Below are 24,340 nucleotides of genomic sequence, written 5' to 3'. Positions count from 1 at the left end.
CAACCAGGCCTTTAAGGGCAGAACAAAGGGCGCATGGAACAGTGCAGCACCAGCAGAGGTGAGTTCGGGCCATTCTGCCACCTCGTGCCCCCTCCCCCTTGCCTCTCCTCAGTTGCTGAATCACTGAAGCTGCCTGGATCACTGCGGGAGCCCAAAGCCCGGCCACCAAGACTCTTCTCCCATCGGCTGATGTCATGCGCTGGAGCTGCCCTGCTTTTTAAGAATAGGTCCCATAGGCCCACTGGTGGGCCTTTGCCAAAAAGCCATGACAAAGGGCCTGTTCTTTTGTGCGCACTGAGGAGTGCTGGGGACCCTGTAAGTGAAACTCCTTACTTCCAGCTAACTACATGCCCAGTCTGGCCTCTCTGCAACCACAAGGTAGTGTATTCCCCATGCCCTCCTCTCTTGTGTTCTCTATGCTTTCTTTTCCTCGGCCTATTCCCTCAGTTCTTTTGCTGCTAGGTTTTTCTCTTGCAACTGTTGAGGAACCCCTGAATCTTCTACCCTGCCATTCTCTCAGCTACCACCATCTCTCTTGTTGGCAATTCTCCAACATATCTTATTACATCCCTTCCTGGCATAACAACTGGCAGGGGCATACATGTCCCCATTATCACCCCTCACCTCGCAGCCATTCTGGTTCTCACGGACTACTAATATACCCCCCAAGAGAACCACAACTCTCAAAAAGACTAGCCACTTACACTTCACCTCTCAAACTCCTCCTTAACATCAGGTCATTCAAAAAAACCTTGACTCCCTATACGATCTGCAACTGGATCAAGTTCCAGATATCTTCTCTATCCCAGAAACCTGGGCTCATAACTCTGATGGTCCTCAGCTCTGCCAAATCTGCTCTACAGGCTACAACTGTGCTCGCTCCCCACACCTAGCCAAATGCAGCTGGGGGAGTGGAGATATTCTTCAAGGAACACCTTGATCTCTCCTGTACCCCCACAAGGCAACTGGACAGCATAGAAAGCATACTTGTCCAATCTAATTCTCACCCCAAATGGGGGCTTTTCCTAGTCTACAGCCCACACAGTCTCAACAGTAAATCTATCCACAAGCTCCTAACTTTAATTTCTGAGATTATACTAGACCACCAAAGATCACTTATCTTTGGTGACTTCAACATTCACATTGATGACCCTGACTCATCCAATACTGAAGACTTCCTTGCTAACCTTGATGCTCTTGCTCTCATGCAGTTTTTGTTTTCTTTTTATTTATCATTTTCAAAGATAACCAATGTACAATATTGAGGCCGAAGCCCATATTCATATATGGATCACAAATATAAACATATATATTCTAAATTATCCAATGGACTGGGATCCAAGAGTCTTGCTTTGTTATCCCGCATTTTTAACAAGATATATCCCTCCTCACCCTCCCTCCTCCTTCCCTATGCCTTGTTTGCATGAAGAGATCAGTGCTCTCTGACCTACTATTATGGTAGTATGTTAGGTGTATGTGTGTTTATGTAGGTTTTAAGATGCGTCGTCACTGGAGGTGTGTGTGGATGGAATCTATATGCCTATACCCCAAGAGGTATTTGAGGGTCTGGCTTTTTGCATATCAGCCATGTTGTGTAGTTTTGCCAGCGTTTCTTAAAACAAGCTGTTTGTTTGTGTTTATGGGCCATCAAATGTTCTAAGTAGTAAATCTTTGCTAATTTCTGTATAACATTTTGCCTGGTGGGCGCTTCAACCTGTTTCCAACCTCTAGCTATTTCTGTCTTTGCCACTATTAATATTTGTATAATTAAATAAAACTGGTCTATTGTTACATCAGATGTCTATATTTAATAAAAGCATAGCTGGGTTCAGCGCCACATGTGTTTCTGTTATTTCTAAAACAAGGTTTGCTATCTCTGTCCAGAAGGCAGCAATTTTGGAACATGTCCACATGTGAAAATATGTACCGAACTGGCCACATTTCTGCCAGCAGATGTTATCCATCTTAGATTTAAAGTTATGCAATTTAGAGGGTGTAACGTGCCATCTGTACAGAACTTTCTATCCCTGTTCCACTAGGGAGGCTGAGATAGAACTCTGTTTGGTGTTAAGGAAACACTCTGTCCAGCACTGTGAGCTGCAAAGTTCAGGGATATCAGACTCCCATCGCTGGATATGGGTTGGTAGATTCATCAGGTCACTATTCAACAGCAGGTAAATCTTTGATATGACCTTAGGAAGGCTCTCTGATTTATCACAGAAGCCCTCATACAGTGTCTTGCCCTTCAGTAGGTTGCTTTTGATCTGAGACTGGGACATAATGTCAGATCTGCAAGTAAAAGTATTGATCCAAAAGGTAGAACACCAAATTGTTCCATTAATTCTGGACAGTCCCTAAATACCCCTTCCTTTAACATATGTTCCAGTCTAGAGCATCCACCCTTTACCCATCATTGGGCCAAAGATTTAGATTTATTTATTTATTTTTAACTTTTATATACCGACATTCTTGCATCAAATGCAAATCATACTGATTTACAATGAAACAGAATAAGCAGGAAATATGATTCCTTAGTCTAATACAATGAACATTTATAACAAAACAATTAACAAGGCAAAAAGCTAAAAAACTTGAAAAAAAGAGATTAATTAACAAAGGAAATAAATAAATAATAAATTGACCAGGAGGGAACCCCTGATTGTGGAAAATCGGCGTTCTATAAAAGAAAGCCCTCTCTCCTGTTAATTTTAGTTTCCACGGGTCCCAGATCTTTAATGTAAGCTGGACCGTAGGTGGAATAGCAATACACACTCTACAATCTATTTTTCTCAGCCACATCAATGATGCGAGTACTATCCCCTGTAACATGTCTCTTTCCAGAATAACCCATCTCTTGTTGAACCCTGTCGCATGCCAGTGTACTAATGAGCGCAGCTGTGCTGATACGTAATACCACAGTAAGCAGGGACCCCAAAACCACCTCTTAGCTTTGGTAAATACAATACTCTACTACTGACTCTGGGGGGTCTGTGTCTCCAAATAAAATGGAGTAACTTCCTCTGCCACTGTTTGATGGAGATTGCAGGTATCTCAATGGGCAATGTTTGAAATAAATAATTACATCTAGATAAGATGTTCATTTTAACCATGGAGATTCTCCCCAACCAAGAAAGTCCCTTTCCATCCCAAATCTGCAAATCCTGTAATAACTTTGGCCACAGTTCCCCATAGCTGATCGCAAACAAATTTTCTAATTTAGGGCCTATTTTCACTCCAAGATATTTCAGATGCTTATGAACCACTTTGAAGGGGAAATTCTTTTTCAGTCCCTCGAATTGGAATACCGGTACTGTTATGTTTAAACGCTCAGATTTGTCCGCGTTTAGTTGGTACCCAGAAACTGCACTAAATCTGGTTAGCTCGAGTACCAGAGGTGCTAATGACTCATCGGGACGTGTTATTGTGAATAGAATATCGTCCGCGAACATTGAGAGCTTGTATTCCTGCTCCCCCACTCGCACCCCCCTAACCGCTGCCTCAGCCCTGATGGCTGCCGCTAGTGGCTCCAAGTAGATAGCGAAAAGGAGAGGCAAAAGGGGACAGCCTTGCCTGGTACCGCGTTCGATCTTAAATGTTTTAGAGTAGCCGCCATTGACTTTAGTACAAGCATTAGGATTATGATAGAGCCTTTTAATCCATGTAGAAAAATTCCCTCCCATTCCCATCTTTTCCACCACTGCTAGTAGGAGGTCCCAGTGGACCATGTCTAATGCCTTTTCGGTATTGACCGTAAGGAGTACTAAGGGAATTTTAGCCTCTTGTCCCCACCAGATCAGATCTATTTCCCTCCTCGTGTTATCAGCAGCAAGCCCACCACGTACGAACCCAGTTTGGTCCAGGTGGATCAAGTGAGTTGCTACTCCACCTAGGCGATTAGCTAGCACCTTAGCTAGAATTTTTAGGTCTAGATTTATAAGGGAAATAGATCTATATGACCCGCAATGCGTTGGGTCCCTGCCTGGCTTTGCCAAAATAGTTATCCCCGCTTAGATAGCATCTTAAGTGATTAACCCTTCTTTCAGAAGGTTATTAAAAGCTCTGGTGAGAGGGCTAGATATTATAGTAGTTAATTTCTTATAGAACCCCATTGTGTATCCGTCTACCCCGGGAGATTTGCCTAGTTTTAGATCCTGAATTGCTCGAGCGACCTCAAGTTCTTAGATGTCTCTATTTAAAATATCCTGCTGCTTGGCCTGCAACTGTGTTAGGGTAATGTCTGTTAGGTAGATATCCGTTCTTTTAGAATACAGTTTTCTTTTATTTCTAATTTCCAAGGCACCTAAATTGTCGCAAGATATTAAATCTTTGACTCTCCTTCTCCTTTTTTACAAAAGCAGCCCTAGCAATAAGCTTGCCTCTGGCCACCGCTTTAAAACAGTCCCAGATGGTGTTGGGAGATACATCTCCAGTATCATTCTCTACTAGATATTGTTCCATCTCTTGTTTCAGTTGTATTTCGTATGGATTATCGTCAAGTAGACTCTCATTGAGCCAATACCGCACTTCCCCCTGTCTTCCCAGTTCCTTCAAAGTAAGCCTAATAGCGGCATGATCTGACCAAGTGAGCACATCAATACCAGTGTCCTGTACATAATTGACCTGTGCTTCATCTACTAAGAACATATCTATCCTAGAATACGTCCCATGAACCTGTGAGTAGAAGGTGAAATCTCGTTCTGAAGCGTGTAGGTAGCGCCAAATATCAACTAGGTTCCAACCCCACATGAAGGCCTTCAAACATTTCCTATGTGTCCGGGAATGAGTTTTATCTCCCTTACTGGTGTCTAAATAAGGGTAACAGGTCAGATTAAAGTCTTCTCCGCCAATCAGCGATCCCTCTGCCCATTGCTGCATGACCTCAGATATCTTGTTTATAAAAGAGTCCTTGCCCAACATTGGGGGCATATATGTTCACTAACACGTATACCCGTGTACCTATTTTGATTTTGAGAAGTAGATATCTACCTTCCTGGTCCCGGATCACAGTCTGCACCTCCGCTGTTAGATTTTTGGAGAGAAGAATTCCCACCCCACTGTATTTACCCTTGCTGGTGGCTGCTGCAAAGTATTGTGCAGGGAAATTCTGTGATGCTAATAGCTTTTCATACCTTTTTTTAAAGTGTGTCTCTTGTCAGAATAATATGTCCACTTTGGCGTTAAGGGAAACCTGTAATAATCTTTTCCTTTTTTGGTATGTATTTAACCCCTTAACATTCCAGGACATCATTTTAAGTGTTCCCGCCATATTAATCGAAACAACCTGGGTTTAGCGCACAATAGCTCCAGAAAAGTGTTAAACAGAGGTGTCCACCCTCCTGCCTCCGTCCAATCTATGAGTAAACTGTTAAGCCACATGCATCAGATAAGCACTGCCCCAACCACTTACACACATGCAACCCCTCCTCCCCTCCCTCCCATCTCCCCCCCCCCCCACTCTCCAAGGAATACAGACACCCATCTCATAGCCACATGAGGCCCCCCTTTATAAATGAAATTATTTAAACAGAACATCCCCTTTCTACCATTGTCCTAGTCAAACCAATTTCTCCAGAGGCTAAAAGAAGACTACCACAGGATACTGGCGACTATATTAAGCCGATCTTTCGCATCCAGTGTGGAAATTAAATCGTGGTCTTATCTGCGTTCTCTCCGCACCGTCTGCTTGCCTTTGAGCCGAACAGCTGGGATCAAGCAAGCCCAGATTGCATTGTCTCAGGCATCTGCTCTTCTGGTACCTATCTCTCCTCCTGAGTGGCGTCTCAGGTGCTTGCTGCCATGTGTTGCTCTCTGCCATCTTTGTTGAGCTGCTTGGGAAAATCCGGTCTGCTCTGCCTGTTTAGGGTGCTGCATCACGCCCTTCAAAATCCCAGCTTCTTGCATGATGGTTGTCGCAGCCTCCACCGTCTGTGCCCTTGAAGTAGTTCCATTAATGGTAAATTGCAAGCCGAATGGGAATAGCCATTTATATCTATGTTCTCCAGCTCTCAACACCTGGAGTAGCTCACGAAACTCCCTCCGTTTCCATATGGTTATGGGAGACAGATCTTGGAAAATTTCAGCTCGGTTGCCATGCCATTGTAAATCAGTAATTCTCCTCGCAGATCATTATTTTTTCTTTAAGTTGAAATTCATGAAAACTTACTGCAATGTCTCTGGGGACATTGTCCCTCGGTTTAGCCAGTGATCGATGGGCACAGTCTAGATTGATTTTCGGTTCTTCCTGTGGCTCAGCTTCCTTGTCCTCATGCAGAATCAGACAAATATCCTTTACCACTTTTGCACAGTCTGCATTTGCATCTCCCTCTGGGATCCCACGAAAGCACAGGCTTCCCTGCCGCGACCTATTCTCCAAATCCTCAAGCCAAATATTCTGGTCTTCCTGATTTTGTTTGAGCATAGCTATTTCTGAGCACATTGACTTTAATGCTGTCTCCTGCTCTGTCACCTGGCTTTCCACAGAGGCCACCCACTCTCCCAGCTCCTCTTGCTCGCGCCTCAGATCCGCTGCTGGTTGCTGAAATTCAGACTTAAGTGCTCCTATTCCATCCCGAATTTCCTTAAACCAAGCCTGAAGTCTGCTCTTGAAACTCTGGGTCGACCGTGCCTCCTCCCGCTGCCGGGGAGCTCGCGCTCTGATGCTCGGGGCACTCCGCAATCGCGGCCTCCCCATGCCCAGATTCTACGAAGCCTTCCTTATGTTTATGGGGTTCCCCCTCAAAGGAAAATTGGCGGAGGTCCGCGATTTTCTTCCTTACCGACATCGCAGTATCTGGAAGCCAAATTTAGGATTTTTAGGTAGGAAGCTAAAACCCAGAACCTCCAGGTTGGCATTCTCTGAAATGCTTCCTGTTCCTGCAGTTTTAATAGCAAAAGACCCATGGATGGTGTGCTTAGAGGGGGATTTATGTCTTATTAAGCGGGAAGCTCGAGACTCACACTGCCATTCGGGTGAGTGATGTCACTTCTTCCCTGCTCTCATGCAGTTGATCATGGAACTAACACATCAGATTGGACTTCGTTCTTATGTGTCCAACTCCTCAACAAAGCTTCTTGATCAAGGCCATGTCATCCTTATCTTATGGACTGAATACTATCTGATTCAACTAGAAATTTTAATCACACCAACCAAAGCAATCACTACTAGATCTTCTTTGAAGTTAATTAGACCCACAGCACTCCTGACTCCAGAAATTTCAGGCCTTGTCCCCTTTTGCTCCCACTGGAACTACCTCCATCTCGGTTCTCATTGACAACTGGAACTCTGATCTTAAAAAACAAACATCACTACGATTAGGAACCCCAGACCCATCCCTGGTACACCCCTGAGCTGAAGGAACTAAACAAGCAGGCAGAAGACTAATGCAGCTGGTGAAAATAAAATCCCAAGCAGATAAAGACACATGTAGAAAGTACCAGACCACCTATCGCAAGGCAATAACTGAGGCTAAGAGAACGTATTACTCCAAATCCATCTCCCAAGCAGCAAACACACCAAGGGAACTTTTCTGCACAAACAATAAACTCATTGGAATGGCAGTACACATACTTTCGTCCCTGCATACAGATGCCTACTGCAACAAAACTCACAGAATTCTTCAAACACAAAATTTCCAAAGTTACAGCTGGGCTCAATACCAAAACAGCAAGATCCTCCTAACCCAGCTTAACCCAGACCCAATTACTCAGGCCTTCTCCTCCTTCCAATCCCTATCTCTTAGTGAAGTGGCTCCATCCTTACAGATCTCAGGCCTACGACCTACCCCAAAGATCTATGCTCTTCCTGGCTAAAACAGGCCAACGCTGGGTTTCTCACTTATATTCAGGCCATCATAAACACTTCACAGACAGAAGGGCAAATACCAAAAACCCTCCAAGATGCAGTAGTCAGACTTACTCTATAGGAATCTCACCTTGACCCTAGTGAACTCAGTAACTACTGTCCGGGCTCCAATCTCCCTTTCCTCAGTAAACTCATCAAAAAAGCAGTCCTATGAGAACTAATGGATCTCCTTTACACCACTAACAAATTGGACATCCAACAATCTGGCTTTAGACCCTTCCACAGCACTTAATAATCCCTAGCCTGCTTGGCTGATGACTTGTGACTTTACCTAGACCGTGGTCAGCAAGCTTTCCTAGTACTTCTGAACTTCTCAGCAGCATTAGACACAGTTGACCATGAGATTCTCATATTCCATCAGGCAGAACTAGGAATATCTGGCACAGCTCTTGTTTGGTTCAAGTATTTTCTCCAGGACTGCACTCACACCATCTCCTTAGGCCAAGCCTCCTCCATCCCACCCCACTTCCATGTGGGGTTTCCCTAGGCTCTATCCCCTCCCCATTCATTTCAACATTTACCTGGCTCCATTGGGGCAAGCTAATCAGGTCTTGCAATATGCAGATGACATTCAACTTCTCTGTCTCCTGGGTATTGACCCTGAGTGAGCCATCCAGAATCTATTTACCTGCCTGATGAAAATTACTGACTAGTTGCACCACCACAACCTGAAACCCACAAAAAACAGAAGTACTTTGGACAGGTAAATCATATAATCCTCCCACATCCTCTAAAATACTCTTGGAAGGATCCATGATACAATATGGCCACCAAGTTCGCAATCTGGGTTTCATCCTTGATTCAAGCTCACTATGAAACTCAAATAGGATCTGTTGCCAAAGCTGACTTTTTTCATCTTTGTCACCTCAGTCTGCTCCTTGATGCACCTGCCTATGCTACCATCATTCAAGCCTCTTGTCTAGACTACTGCGATTCCCTCTACATGGGCCATCCCAAAAATCTTATCCACTGTTTGCAGTTCATCCAGAATGTTGTGGCACAGATACTGCTCAATGCCAGTAAGTTTGATCCAGTGACTCCACTTCTGTAGTCTCTGTACTCATTACTGATTGCCCTGTGCTCTCTCTTTAAAGTTCTGGTCCTAGCCTACAAAGCTCTCAAAAGGCAGGCTCATGCTATCTGACCAACTGAATCTCCATGTACACACCAGCTCACCCACTCTGCACCTTACCAAATACTTGCCTGACGTAAAGGTTTGCATGAGCCCTTGGTGCTGCAGCATAGTTGACATAGTCTCTTAGGTGAACCTATGAGGCCTATGCTGGCAGCTGGTAAACACGCCCTATAGCAGGACAGACTGGAGATTCATCTATACCAGCCCCTCTCCTGCAGGTTGAGCCCTTGGGTTCTGGTGGCTTGCAAGTCGTAGGCGGGTTCCTAGTGCAGAGACAAGAGCAAGAGTCCAGTAACTCACAGAGGTCAGGCCAGGCAACGGGCAGACAGAGTAAGAGACAGGCCAAGGTCAGGGCAAGCTGTAAGACGCGGTCAGATCCAGGCAGAAGATCAGGTCCAGACAGCAGACAAAACATGGTCATTTCCAGGTGGCAGGCAAAAACGTGATCAGGTCCAGGCAAAGGTCAAGAACCGGAAAGTCAAACCAAGGGAGGACAAAGACACACTGAAGATACTGGATGAGATAAACAAGGCAGGCTGGATGAAGAAAGCAGAAGAAGACAAGGAGAGCAGAACATGACAAGGACAAGATGAGGCCAGGCAGGAGAAAGCAACCTGAAGATGCAGGAACTCGAGCTGCTGGCAACACGCACTGCAAAGCACAAGACCTGTTGCTGAGGTGAGGAAATGCTGCAGAGCCTTGGCTTAAATAGTCCAAGAGGCTGACATCACCTGGAGGCATCGCTCAGGGGTTCCTGCCACTGTGTGCATATTATGCGTGCACGCATTTATGGGAAGGCTAGGATGCTCTGGCGGCTTCCAGCTGCACTGAGACTGACCAGCATTGGGGGTAAGTGCCACGGATCACAGCTCTTAACACCTGATAGTGCCTGCCCCCAAGGAAATCCAGCTCATCAGCACAAGAAGATCCTTTACTGGCTCAGCCCCAGATCTTTGAAATTCCCTGCCACTGGACAACAGATGCTCTCCTGACCTACAAAAAAACAAACTGAAAACCTGGCTATTCATGGAGGCCTTCAGCTCCTAAGGGAAGCATGTTACCCCTAATATGCCCAAACTTCTCTCTGCATGCATGTTACTGCTGCTATATCTACTGTTCTGTTAGGAAATCTGGATTGTTCCTACTATATAGTCTTTGCTGTTGAAGTGTAATTAAATCCCTTGCACTGTTACTGTATTTCTTGCATTGCTCATTGATTTAACCCTTTGTTGTCACCGTTGCTCAGCTCATAACTTGCCTGATCTTCTCCCTGATTGCATGTTGTTGCTGCTAGATCTACTGCCCTGTTAGGTTAAGTTAGTCTGAAATCGGGCTGGTTCCTACTTGCAGTCATTATGTTGACTTGTATTGTATGCCTTGCACCATTACTGTATTTCATGCATTGCTCATTGGCTTAGCCCTTTGTTGTCGTAATTGCTCAGTTTATTCTGTAGCACTCGCTTTTCCAGCAAGTGAGATCAGAATGTAATAAATAAATGATGATTATGATGATGCAAAGTTGCGACATGGGCTTCAGTCCACACATTCACCTCCCATTACTGTCTTGATAACCTTTCAAGGACATATAGCAAGCAGTTTTGTGCAATCTGTTCTCGCTGTAGTCCACTCTTCATGGAGGAGTCCAGGTTGCTTATTAAGTATCGCTCCACTGCAACCTTTAGCTTGGGACTTCCCATATGAAATGGCTAATTCAGCCTGCTTATTGATGGAAAAAAACAAAATTTGATTACTTAAATTATGTTTTCTGTAGATAGAGTGAATTAGCCATGGAATACCGCTCATCTCCCTACAGAGTCAATTACATCGTTAAATTCAATGCTGAGGAGGCTCTTGAGGCAACACCCATGCGGGACCTCCCACACAAGCTCAATAGAGCTCAAATCTCCTCAAGCTTGGAGAGACACATTCGATCAGTGCTGCTGGATGATATGACCCACATGTAATGGCTAATTCAGACCTGCTTATTGAGAGCAAACTGTGCATCCACTGCTAGATGAGTTACTCATTCTCTCAGCTCAAAAGTATGCAGCTTGAGGGTTGTTATAGATTTATCTTTAAATATGAATACATGGTTAAAAGCTGCTTTATTCAAATGGGAAAGATTTGCCAATTAAGGCCATTTTGTGGATAAAGCAGATCTAGAAAAGCAGAGTCCTGCTCTAATAACTAGGCTAGAATAATTATTGTACCGTGCTGTATGTTGGTACTGCTCAAAAAAATAATTAAAAAGCTTCAGAGTCCAGAATGTGGCTGTCCATTTGGTAACTAGTATTACATTTTATGATCATATTATTCTGTGTTTAAAAGAATTGTATTGGTCACTAAAGTCTTTCTGGGCCCATTTTAAAGCACTATCAATTGCCTATAAGGCCCTACATGGAAAAGGCCCAGTGTATTTAAAGAATCTTTTATCCTTGAATCATTTCAAAGGCATAAGTTTTAGTTTTTGGTGCATATTTTTGTTTTGCTTGGCATAGAATTACCTGAGGTGAAACAGGTGCACCACAAAGCATCAGGTGCTGGATAGTTTAATCATAGTTCCCCAAAGTTTTTGGTATATTATTTGATGCAATGAATTAGCATCCATGCAACAAGTATTCAAAAATACCCAAAACTGATCTATACAATAAGAAGGCAATGCATTCCTGCACTGAAGGCAGAAAATGCACAAGGCCTCAGGGCACCCGATAGCTTATGAAGATGAAAATCATGATGAACTGCAGAGGTGAAAAATATGGGAAGCGGGCTGAGTTTCCGTGTACACAGTCTGTGTCTGGGAAGGTGTCTTCTAAAACATGCAGGGAGCCACTCCTTTTTAGCGCACTTGCTTATATCGTGATGCATACATTCTGGATTGGATGAGAATATTTAGACTGCTTATCCCCCCCCCCCCCCCCCCCCCAAAAAAAGACAGTCGTTTCTTCTTATAAGATAGATGGCATTTTGGAGTGGCTCCAAAGTGAAATGTGGATTGGGAATGTGGTATGGGAGACATAGAATAGCTTCGTTTACCATAAGGGGAATCCCAGAAGACATCCATTCTGCATGACTGGGGATGTGCCTAGTGGCATGCAGACCTTTGGTTAACTCATGGGTACAAAACATATCCCCCTTTACATTTTCCTGTGGTAGCATTTGACAGCTGACATGCATGTACTACGAGGGAGTGTTTTTCTGCCATGTTTTAGACGAAAGCTCTTTTCCTGACACGGGCCATATACGTCAACATGCAGCCTGCTTGAGATGTTTTCATCTCGGCAGCTAAGCATGATTTTCCTCTTCATGCGGTACCGGATACACCAAGGATTCGGATGCTGGCTTGCTTCAGCAGGGGGAAGTATGTCCTTCATTTTGGACACTTTTTGAATAATTGCTGTTGTATGTACACTAATCAACAGACTCAAACAATATACTAATAACTTTGGAGAGCTATGATTAAACCATTTGGTGCCTGATGCTTTATGAATGTGCATCTGTGGATATTCAAGTGTTCCCTTTAGGTACTCACAGTATTCACACTGCTCTGTCTTCTGAATTTCTGAAATCTGTAGGCAGCACTAGTTTTGCTGTACAGTACAAGTGTGGTGCCACTAATTTTACTGTTACAGAAACATAGAAATGAAGGCAGAAGAAGACCAAACGGCCCATCCAGTCTGCCCAGCAAACTTTCACACTTATTTTTTCTCATACTTCTGTTACTCTTGGCCCTTAGTAACTTTTTGGTTCTATTTCACTTTCACCCCCGCCATTGCTGTAGAGAGTAGTGCTGGAGTTGCATCTATGTGAAGTATCTAGCTAATTGGTTAGGGGTAGTAACTGCTGCAATAAGCAAGCTACTCCCACGCTTATTTGTTTACCCAGCCTGTGCAATTCAGTCCTTGTTGGTTGTCTGAGTATAATTCCACTTTACTTCATTCCCCCCTGCTGTTGAAGCAGTGAGCTGCGCTGGATTGTATTCCAAGTGCAGTATCATGCTTAATTGATTCGGGGAAGTAACCACCGTAACAAGCAAGCTACACCCACGCTTATTTGCTTATCCAGACTATGTAATTCAGTCCTTGTTGGTTATTGTCTGAATATAAATCATCTTTTCTTCATTCCCCCCTGCCGTTGAAGCAGTGAGCTATGCTGGATATGCAGTGAAAGTGAAGTATCAGGCATTATTTGGTTTGGGGTAGTAACTGCCGTAACAAGCAAGCCACTCCCCTCTTTTTTGTGAATGCAAATCCTATTTTCCACATTTCCTCTTGCCGTTGAAGCATAGAGCAATGTTGGAGTCGCATTAACCTGGCTGCGGCTTTGGATTACAGAGAGTTTCTCCTGCTCATTGTAGGAGAACATCACCCTGGTTAGCAGGAAGTGATCCTATAGCAAGGACCTGCTCTCCAGGTGATGTATTGTCCTCTCGCACTGAGGACAAGTCTCCCAGGGATACTGCCCAGGAGGGTAGGGTTAGGCCGGCCATCATAGTTGGTGATTTGATTAGAAATGTAGATAGCAGGGTGGCTGGTGGAAGTGAGGACTGCCTGGTAACTTGCCTGCCTGGTGCGAAGGTGGCAGACCTCACGCGTCACCTAGATAGGATTATAGACAGTGCTGGGGAGGAGCCGGCTGTCGTGGTACATGTGGGCACCAACCACATAGGAAAATGTGGGAGAGAGGTTCTGGAAGCCAAATTTAGGATTTTTAGATAGGAAGCTAAAACCCAGAACCTCCAGGTTGGCATTCTCTGAAATGCTTCCTGTTCCAAGTGCAGGTACCCAGACGCAGGCAGAACTCCAGAGTTTCAATGCGTGGATGAGACGATGGTGCAGGGAAGAGGGATTCAGCTTTGTAAGGAACTGGGGAAACTTTTGGGGAAAGGGGAGACTTTTCCGAAAGGATGGGCTCCACCTTAACCAGAGTGGAACCAAGCTGCTGGCACTAATTTTCAAAAAGGAAATAGAGCAGCTATTAAATTAGAACAAGGGGGAAAGCAGACAGTCACTCAGCAGTGCATGGTTCGGAGAAATGTATCCTTGAAGGATACTAATGGAACAGGGGAGTTAGGGCATCCCAACAGTGAGGTTCCATTAAAAGCAAACATAGTCCATATGCCTATATGTAAAAAATCACCAAAACAAATGATTTCTGAATTATCCCAAACAACTGAAAAGCAGGTTGTTAAAACAACACACTTTGAAATGTCTGTATGCCAATGCCAAAAGTAAGATGGGAGAGGTAGAGTGTACAGCAGCAAATGATGAGATTTACATAATTGGCATCACAGAAACTTGGTGGAAGGAGGATAACCAATGGGACAGTACTATATCAGGGTACAAATTATATCGCAATGATAGGGAGGATCAACTTGGTGGGGGTGTGGCACTTTATGTCCGGGAGGGTACAGAGTCCAACAGGATAAAGATCATACAAGAGACTAAATGCTCAGTAGAATCTATATGGGTAGAAATCCCATGTGTGTTGGGGAAGAGTATAGTGATAGGAGTATACTACCGTCCACCTGGACAAAATGGTCAGACAGATGAGATGCTAAAAGAAATCAGGGAAGCAAACCAATTTGGCAGTGCAATAATAATGGGAGATTTCAATTACCCCAATATTGACTTGGTAAATGTAACATCAGGACTTGCTAGAGACAAAGTTCCTGGATGTAATAAATGATTGCTTCATGAACCAACAAGAGAGGGAGCTATTTTAGATTTAATTCTTAGTGGAACGCAGGATTTGGTGAGAGAGGTAACGGTGGTGGGGCCACTTGGCAACAGTGATCATACCATGATCAAATTTAAACTAATAACTGGAAGGGGGACAATAAGTAAATCTGCAGCTCTAACACTAAACTTTAGTTAAAATTTGTAACCTATCATTAAAATCATCCATTGTACCTGAAGACTGGAGAGTGGCCAATGTAACCCCAATATTTAAAAAAGGCTCCAGGGGCGATCCAGGTAACTATAGACCAGTGAGCCTAACTTCAGTGCCGGGAAAAATAGTGGAAACTATTCTCAAGATCAAAATCGTAGAGCATATAGAAAGACATGATTTAATGGAACAGTCAACACGGATTTACCCAAGGGAAGTCTTGCCTAACAAATCTGCTTCATTTTTTTTTTTGAAGGGGTTAATAAACATGTGGATAAAGGTGAACCGGTAGATGTAGTGTATTTGGATTTTCAGAAGGCATTTGACAAAGTCCCTCATGAGAGGCTTCTACGAAAACTAAAAAGTCATGGGATAGGAGGCGATGTCCTTTCGTGGATTACAAACTGGTTAAAAGAAAGGAAACAAAGAGTAGGATTAAATGATCAATTTTCTGATCTGGAAAGGAATACGACGAGTGAGGTGATCAAATTTGCGGATGATACAAAATTATTCAGAGTAGTTAAATCACAAGCAAACTGTGATACATTACAGGAGGACCTTGCAAGACTGGAAGATTGGGCATCCAAATGGCAGATGAAATTTAATGTGGACAAGTGCAAGGTGATGCATATAGGGAAAAATAACCCTTGCTGTAGTTACACGATGTTAGGTTCCATATTAGGAGCTACCACCCAGGGAAAAAGATCTAGGCATCATAGTGGATAATACTTTAAAATAGTCGGCTCAGTGTGCTGCAGCAGTCAAAAAAGCAAACAGAATGTTAGGAATTATTAGGAAGGGAATGGGTATGCATCAGTAGCATGGGATCTTCTTGGTATTTAGGTACTTGCCAGGTTCTTGTGGCCTGGTTTGGCCTCTGTTGGAAACAGGATGCTGGGCTTGAGGGACCCTTGGTCTGACCCAGCATGGCAATTTCTTATGTTCTAATGCAGTGGTCCCCAAACCTGTCCTGGAGGGCCACCAGCCAGTCAGGTTTTTGGGATATCCTCAATGAATATGCATGAGAGAAAATTTGCATGCACTGCCTCCATAACATGCAAATTTCTCTCATGCATATTCATTGTGGATATCCAAAAACCCGACTGGCTGGTGGCCCTCCAGGACAGGTTGGGGACCACTGTTCTAATGTATGAATCTGAGCTCCCAGTCTTCCCTCCTGGGCCCGTGCTCCTGGAGAACTATTCTCAGTGCTAGAAGATACTACATCATCTTGAGAGCAGGTCCTAGCTACAGGATTGCTTCCTTCCTCATCAAGCTGATGCTCTCCTTCCAGCTATGATCTATGAATCTGAGCTCCCAGTCTGCCAGTCCCAATATTCCTGAGAGTACAGTCCCAGCTGATCCTGAATCCTGCAGCCTTGTGTGCAGCATCAGCTCCTGCTGTCGGAGCCCGGCAGGGGAGGCAGGGGGCAGCAGTCAGAGGGGGCTCTCTCTCACATCCTCTCTCTTCCTTACCCTCTCCCTGATCCTTCCCAGTCTCCCTCCCTCCTCACCCTGCTCTGTCCCCAGAATCTCTCCCTTTTCCCTCTTTCCTTCTCCCACTTCCCTGCTCTCCCCTCCTTTTTCCCCTCCCCCTGCTCCCCAGTCTCTCTGAGAGGCTGCAGAGTTACCCATTTTGGTTTTTATGAATGGAACTGGACATGGCTTTATTAATTAGCCAATTGCAACACCCACGCCCTAAGACTACATTTCCCACAATTCCCATAAAACTCAGACAGGAAAGACAGTGCAGGACTACATTTCCCAGCATCCATCCCAACTTTATGGGCCATAGGGTCTTTCTCGACCGTCAATTGTCGGTTTTTAACAGCTCCTTGTTCAGCGGCTGCAGTTCAATGATTTATCATTACTTTAATATACTTGCAGCAAAGTACATTTTTGTGCACTCTTAGTATACAAGGCCCTGGAAGAGGTGAGGAAAGAAGCACAGGAAGATAAAGTGAACTGCTAAAAGTTACAGCAGGTTTTTGGGAGAGGGGGGATTTGAACCTGCATTCTCAGGCATGCCCCCTTGGCATGGAATGCTGTGAGTACTAGATCACAGCCCTCTCATAATCTAGGGAGTGCACATACTTTGCTAAACGCATGCATGGCTCTGTGAAACTGCTTACGAAAACAATAAAAGGCCCAGCATTAGGCAGTCACTTTCAACCTGTCCCACAGTAAGGATGGCTTTTCTGTTTGTGTGGGCTGAGCTGGCCCAGTACCTGCTGCAGTTTGTTGAAACGGTGAATCTCATCAACAAAAAGGATGGTCTTCCTCTTGAAGAGCCGCAGTTCATTCTGAGCCTGTTTTATGACCTCCCTGACATCATTCGTGGACGCGCTTGTTGCCGACAAAGTCACAAACCTGGTACCGTTCTTCTTGCTGGTTTTGGCTATGATATGTGCCAAGGTGGTCTGAAACAGGGAAAAAAAAAGAAAACCATCATTCAGCTAATGTGAACATAGGCCTGTCTAAAAACAGCCACCACTAAGAAGACAACATGTTCTGATCCCCAGCTCAAAAAAAAAACCAAAACAAAACACTCTGCACATCTCTTTCCTTTCGCTTTATCCAAATTCTGCGTAACCCAGAAGAAAGCTGGGATGGGGAGGATAAAGGTAGCTGATATCAGAATCCGGAGCGTAACAGACTATGCTTTGCTTCTTGAAGAGCGGAAGAGTGGTCTATGCTGGACAGGAAAAGAAAATGCACAGCAGACATGTTTTCTTGCTCCTGCATGATAATATTTCTATTAAGGATGCCATGCAATCCCTCTCTCTCACTCAGCACACAAGACTTCTATGCAGACCAGGGTCAAACCTTAACTAAAATGGATGCCGTGCTCAGAAATGGTTCCCCATGCCCACCCTACACTTATCAATAAATTGCAGCCAAAATTTTCAAATTTTTTTTTTTTTTAATTTTGTCAGGTTAGAAAACTAAAGAAAAAAAAAAAAGTTAGCTGTCAATTTCCCAAAAGCTGTATACCTGGCATCTCTAACAGTCTTAAGCACTGCATTCCCTTTCCCAACTCTATGAGGGGGGTCACAGTCGGTACCGCGAGAGGCTTCCCCCTTTGATGGATTATCAGATATTCACATACACAATGTGAGTTTTAACTGCCTGATTTACAACACAGATTTACCAGTGCCTCATCTAATATGATGATGCAGCTTTGATGACAAGTTTGAAAGGTGGCAATGATGGGTGACAAATTCCATTTGCGATGACGGACTATCGAAAAGTTTCCTTTTTGCGCTTCTCTGCTGCACCTGGAAGTAATTTTATAGTTTCTGGAACCAAAGAAAAGGCAGTTTTTGGGAAGGTAGGGGGAAGGGAGAGGGCTGTTTACGGTGAGATCAACACTGGGAAAGCTTGCAAATGAAAACAAATGCAAGTACTAGATTTAAAATATAGAAATGAACTCACAAACTGAGCACTGTCCCTGGGCGCTGACCCTAATGGTGGTCTCACTGTCTAGTTGCATGGGCTCCTTCACCCCCAGTCACTAAAAAAAAAAAAAAAAGAAGGACCATACAAGGTTTCTTTCCTAAAAGGGGACAATTTATAAGTACAAAGTCTGTTCCTGGCGTAATAAGACAAACATTACCACCAGCTCTAGCTATATGTGAAAAATTTGATAAAATCTGTATGCCTGCACGCTAAGAGCCTGATTTTCAAAAGCAGTCACACATTTAAAATTTGGTAAATGGGCTTTTGAAAGTTGCTAAGATAGTATGTTACATTTACATGCGTAACTCCTTTGAAAATTCACCTGTAAGTGTGGCATATTGCTTACAGACTGTGTCATAAGAAAGAAAAAACAAATTTTGATGAAACTCGATTAGTCATATCTGGTTAATCTATGCAGAATGGTTAACTGAATTTCTATGTAACTAAAAAAAAAAAAAACACCAAAAACTAATGGGCGGATTTTAAAAGCCCTGCTCGCGTAAATCCGCCCGGATTTACGCGAGCAGGGCCCTCGCGCGCCGGCAGCCTATTTTGCATAGGCTGCCGGCGCGCGCAGAGCCCAGGACGCGCGAAGGTCCCGGGGTTTTTTTGAAGGGGGCGTGTCGGGGGCGGGGCCGGATGACCCGGCGTTTCGGGGGTGGACGTGGCGTTTCGGGGGCAGGACCGGGGGCGTGGTCCAGGCCTCCGGACCAGCCCCCGGGTCGGATGACGGCGCGCCAGCAGTCCGCTGGCGCGTGTAGATTTACGTCTGCTTCTCGCAGGCGTAAATCTAGGGACAAAGGTAAGGGGAAGGGAGGGGAAGGTGAGGGGAGGGCGAAAGAAAGTTCCCTCTGAGGCCGCTCCGATTTCAGAGCGGCCTCGGAGGGAACGGAGGCAGGCTGCGCGGCTCGGCGCGCGCAGGCTGCCCAAAATCGGCAGCCTTGCGCGTGCCGATCCAGGATTTTATAAGATACGCGCGGCTATGCGCGTATCTTATAAAATCCTGCGTACTTTTGTTTGCGCCTGCTGCGCCAACAAAAGTACGCGATCGCGCTTTTTTAAAAAATCTACCCTTAAGACTCACAATCCTACCTTCCAAAAAAAAAAAAAAAAAAGTGCGAGCAAGACTGCAAGCAGGTGATATTTAAGAATACACAAGCAAAACTACTGACAATCTAGTGAAAGCAATTACAGACATACCCAGGGCCGGTGCAAGGGTATTGGGTGCCCTAGGCGACCTTTGCGCTGCCGTCCGTCCCCCCTACCTGTTTCTGTGCCGACTGTGTGCTTCTCAGGGCCGCGAGCAGCACGCTGCCCTGAGAAGCACACAGTCTCTATTTCTCTTTGCGGCACCACGTGGCTGCTCTTTGGCACCCCCTGTGGCTCAGCACCCTAGGCGACCGCCGAAGTTCGCCTAATGGACGCGCTGGCCCTGGACATACCAGGCTGACTATTTAGTCAACTAGCCCGGCAGTTTTCTCCTATTCCTTTGGAGGTTCCAAATCAAAATTGTGACCAGCTTCAACTCAGGCTATGGCACTGTGAGTCTTCACTCGCAACCATAGAGAGGTTTTCCCTAATTAATATCTTAACCCTCTTCCACCCTTTCACCTAGGGCCCAGCCAGGGCAGAGAAAGTCCTTGGCCAGGGGCCAGCAACCACAGCTCCCTATTTTTGTACTAAAACAACGCTTTGGTTACTAACACAGGCTGAATTAGCACCAAGGTATTTCCCCCCCCAACATAAATGTAAGTCTTCCCACCATGTCTAAGAATTGCCCCCCCCCCCACCTACCCCTGGTTTCCATGTGACATTTCCTCACCACCTTAACCAGTATCGTTGAAATCAGCACCAAAGGCGGGTGTAAGCTTCCAGTAAGAGCAGAGCCAAAAAGAAACAAAAAATGGGCAATCACTGCACAAGTCCTACTGCTTGCACAATTTTGAAATTGCTTAATATATATTTATGTGCAAACTAATTGTTCATGCTCACTTCAATTAGAAATTTACGTTCTCAGTTTTCAAAATTTTCCACACATGCTCCAGCAAAGCTCAGGCTAAAACGCAAGGCCTTCAAGCTATCTCTTTACCAATACTGAGTGTCCCGTGGCAGACACACAAAATTGTTAATCCCGGCATAATATTTCATAAGATACTGTATACTGAATGCTCACACTGCAAAATGAGGTCTGAGTCACTGAAACATTAATAACTCGGTGTAATATACTCACATCATGGAGAACAAATCGGTATTTCATCAACTGACGGGACCCATATTTTATAAGGTCAACATCCAGGTAAGCACATACAGAAGTCCCCATAACTCCAGAACAAAAGCAATGTATAATGGGGGGGAGGCTAGGAGGAGTGCTAGAAAGCATCAAGCTGGATAGACTTGTAAAAGATCTAGTCTCTGTGGAACAAGTCAACCACCTAGATTGATTGTCGAAAAGGCAGAACAACAAAAATAAATTGAACTAGAAAAAAAAATTAAAATCAAGAAATGCAAACTTCTGTCTCTTCCAAATATTTAGAAAGTAACTGTCATGGCCAATGGTAAGGCAGGCACAAGAGAAGTGGATTTTGCGGTGACACAGGGTCTAAACAGAACAAAACATGGCTCCTGTCGATGAAACTGAAACCTCCCCTTACCAGGCTCAAGAAGGAGCTGCGATCTCTAAGGGTCTAATGACGGAGCATCATGGTGCACCTAGAGAAACAGAAAGGTAGTGCAAGTCTCTAATTTCAAAAGAAAAGTGCATGAACTGATAGAAAGGATTTCCTTGATGGAAGATATTGAAACACTGTTACAAGCCAGTCAAAATCATTGCTCAACTGAAAAAGGGACTTTGAAAATGCAAACAGAAGTCTGAGAAACAAGTTGAGAATCTGGGGTATTCCTGAGAAGGTGGAAAACAAGGATCTAGTCCCTTTAAATTTCACATTTTTGCCACAACGCCTTGAAATTCAGTTGTCGAAGGATTTTTAGACTGAAAGACAGCCATTCCATCATATCAGAAATGAAGAATACACAAGACAAATGGCAATTTATATCTTAAAATACCTTCAGCTACTGGAAATCCTGAAAAACACTGAGGTATGGGGGCACCTGGACAGTGGAAAGGAGAGAACATTTTAATTGCTGCAGATCTAAATAAAGTCAAGCACAGAAAAAGACAGCTTCTGGCAATGCATGAGCAGTTAAGAAATACAAATGCAAGATTTGGACTGTTTTATAAAGCAAGAAAAAGTCAGTGTGAATTAAGACCAAAATATTTCAAGATCCTGAAGTACTACTTTCAATCATACGTACAGGAGAGAGAATATCAAGGTGTGACTAAGTTTTATCTAATGAACTCCTGGCTAAGAATATGTGCTAATTTTTGATTTGCAAGACTTAGGTCCTTGATTACAATTGGACTTAATGTCAATGTCTTCCATAGAGTTCTTGTGAAATGTCATTGGCATCTTGTGAATGCATTTTAGTAAACCAGATCTGTATGGAAATCTTGCAGATAAGGACCTAAGAAGTTGCCATACGGGGTCAGAAAAAGGGTCCATCAAGCCCAGCATCCTGTTTCCAACAGTGGCCAATCCAGGTTACAAGTATCTGGCAAATACCTAAACATTAAATTAATCTCAAGCTACTAATGCCAGTAATAGCAGTGGCTATTCCCTAAGTCAACTTGATTAATAGCAGTTAATGGACTTCTCCTCAAGGAACTTATCCAAACTTTTTTAAACCCAGCTACACTAACTGCCCTAACCACATCACCCAGCAATGAATTACAGAGTTTAATTGTGTAGTGCATGAAAAATAGTTTTTTCTGATTTGTTTTTAATGTGCTACTTGCTAACTTCATGGCGTGCCCCCTAGTCCTTCTGTTATCTGAAAGAGTAAATAACAGATTCACATTTACCGGTTCTAGTCCTCTCACAATTTTACAGACCTCTATCATATCCTTCTCCTTAGGTGTCTCTCTTCCAAGTTGAACAGCCCTAAACTCTTTAGCCTTTCCTCATAGGAGAGCCGTTCCAACCCTTTTATCATTTTGGTTGCCGCTCTCTGTAACTTCTCCAGTGTAACTATATCTTTTTTGAGATGCAGTGACCTGAATGGCATATAGTACTCAAGGTGTGATCTCACTATGGAGCAATAGAGAGGCATTGCCATTCTCCATTTTATTCACCATTCTCTTCCTAATAATTCCTAAAATTATATTTGCTTTTTTAACTGCCGCAGCACACTGAGCCAACCATTTCAATGTATTATCCACTATGATGCCTAGATTTTTTCCCTGGGTGGTAACTCCTAATATGGAACCTAGCATCGTGTAACTATAGCATAGGTTATTTTTCCCCTTTATACATCACCTTGTACTTGTCCACATTAAATGTCATCTGCCATTTGTATGCCCATCTTCCAGTCTTGCAAGGTCCTCTTGCAATTTATTACAATCCACTTATGATTTAACTAATTGAATAATTGTGTGTCATCTGCAAATATGATCATCTCACCCACTGTATCCCTTCCAGATCATTTATATATATATATATATTGAAAAGCACCAGTCCAAGTAAAGATCCCTGAGGCACACCACTGTTTACTTTTTCCACTGAGAAAAAACTGACATTTAACCTACTCTCTATTTCTTGTCTTTTAACCAGTTTGCAATCCACAAAAGGACATCGCCTCCTATTCCATGATTTTTTAGTTTTCTTAGAAGCCTCTCATGAAGGACTTTGTCAAATGCCTTCTGAAAATCCAAATACACTACATCTACTGGTTCATCTCTATCCAATGTTTATTCACCCCTTCAAAGAAAACTGTAGCAGATTTGTGAGGCAAGACTTCCCTTGGGTAAATCCATGCTGGCTGTGTTCTATTAAACCATAACTTTCTATATGTTCTGTGATTTTGGTTCCACTTCTGTTCCCAGCTCTGAAGCCACACTCACTAGTCTATAGTTTCCCAGATCACCCCTGAAGCCCTTTTTAAATATAGGGATTACATTGGCCACCCTCCAGTCTTCTGGTACAATGGACGATTTTAATGATAGGTTACACATTTTTACTAATAGATCTGAAATGTCATTTTTGAGTTTTCAGAACCCTGGATTGTATACCACCCAGTACAAGTGATTTCCTACTCTTCAATTTGTCAATCTGTCAGGTTCACAGTGATTTGATTCAGTTCATTTGAATCATCACCTTGAAAACAGTCTCCGGAACCAATATCTCCCCAATATCCTTAATAGTAAACATGGAAGCAAAGAATTCATTTACATATGAACATAAGAATATGCCATATTGGGTCAGACCAAAAGGTCCATCAAGCCCAGCATCCTGTTTCCAACAGTGGCCAATCCAGGCCATAAGAACCTGGCAAGTACCCAAAAATTAAGTATTTCATGTTACCATTGCTAGTAATAGCAATGGCTATTTTCTAAGTCAACTTAATTAATAGCAGGTAATGGACTTCTCCTCCAAGAACTTATCCAATCCTTTTTTAAACACAGCTATACTAACTGCACTAACCACATCCTCTGGCAACAAATTCCAGAGTTAATTGTGCGTCGAGTGAAGAAGAACTTTCTCCGATTACTTTTAAATGTACCACATGCTAACTTCATGGAGTGCCCCCTAGTCTTTCTATTATCTGAAAGACTAAATAACCGATTCACAGCTACCCGTTCTAGACCTCTCATGATTTTAAATACCTCTATCATATCCCCCCCTCAGCCGTCTCTTCTCCAAGCTGAAAAGTCCTAACATCTTTAGTCTCTCTCATAGGGGAGCTGTTCCATTCCCCTTATCATTTTGGTCGCCCTTCTCTGTACCTTCTCCATCACAATTATATCTTTTTTCAGATGCGGTGACCAGAATTGTACACAGTATTCAAGGTGGAGTCTCACTATGGAGCGATACAGAGGCATTATGACATTTTCCGTTTTATTCACCATTCCCTTCCTAATAATTCCCAATATTCTGTTTGCTTTT

At 43.7% G+C, this 24,340-nt stretch overlaps 2 protein-coding genes across 3 annotated transcripts in view; one reads left to right on the top strand and one right to left on the bottom strand.

Annotated features, from left to right (window-relative positions):
* The window catches only part of MYLK4 (myosin light chain kinase family member 4), a 278,506-nt gene that overhangs the window by 9,160 nt on the left and 245,006 nt on the right, over window positions 1-24,340 (top strand). The window lies entirely within an intron of this gene.
* The window catches only part of WRNIP1 (WRN helicase interacting protein 1), a 143,802-nt gene that overhangs the window by 104,462 nt on the left and 15,000 nt on the right, over window positions 1-24,340 (bottom strand). For both annotated transcript variants that reach the window (XM_029590536.1, XM_029590537.1), the window contains exon 2: window positions 17,111-17,302. In XM_029590536.1, the coding sequence (XP_029446396.1) occupies window positions 17,111-17,302 (192 nt within the window). The remainder of the gene's footprint in view (window positions 1-17,110; window positions 17,303-24,340) is intronic.

The sequence above is a fragment of the Rhinatrema bivittatum genome, chromosome 2 (genome assembly GCF_901001135.1).
Source record: "Rhinatrema bivittatum chromosome 2, aRhiBiv1.1, whole genome shotgun sequence".
Taxonomy (NCBI): domain Eukaryota; kingdom Metazoa; phylum Chordata; class Amphibia; order Gymnophiona; family Rhinatrematidae; genus Rhinatrema; species Rhinatrema bivittatum.
The sequence above is the reverse complement of the archived record's forward strand: the minus strand, read 5'-3'. Positions and strand labels throughout refer to the sequence as shown.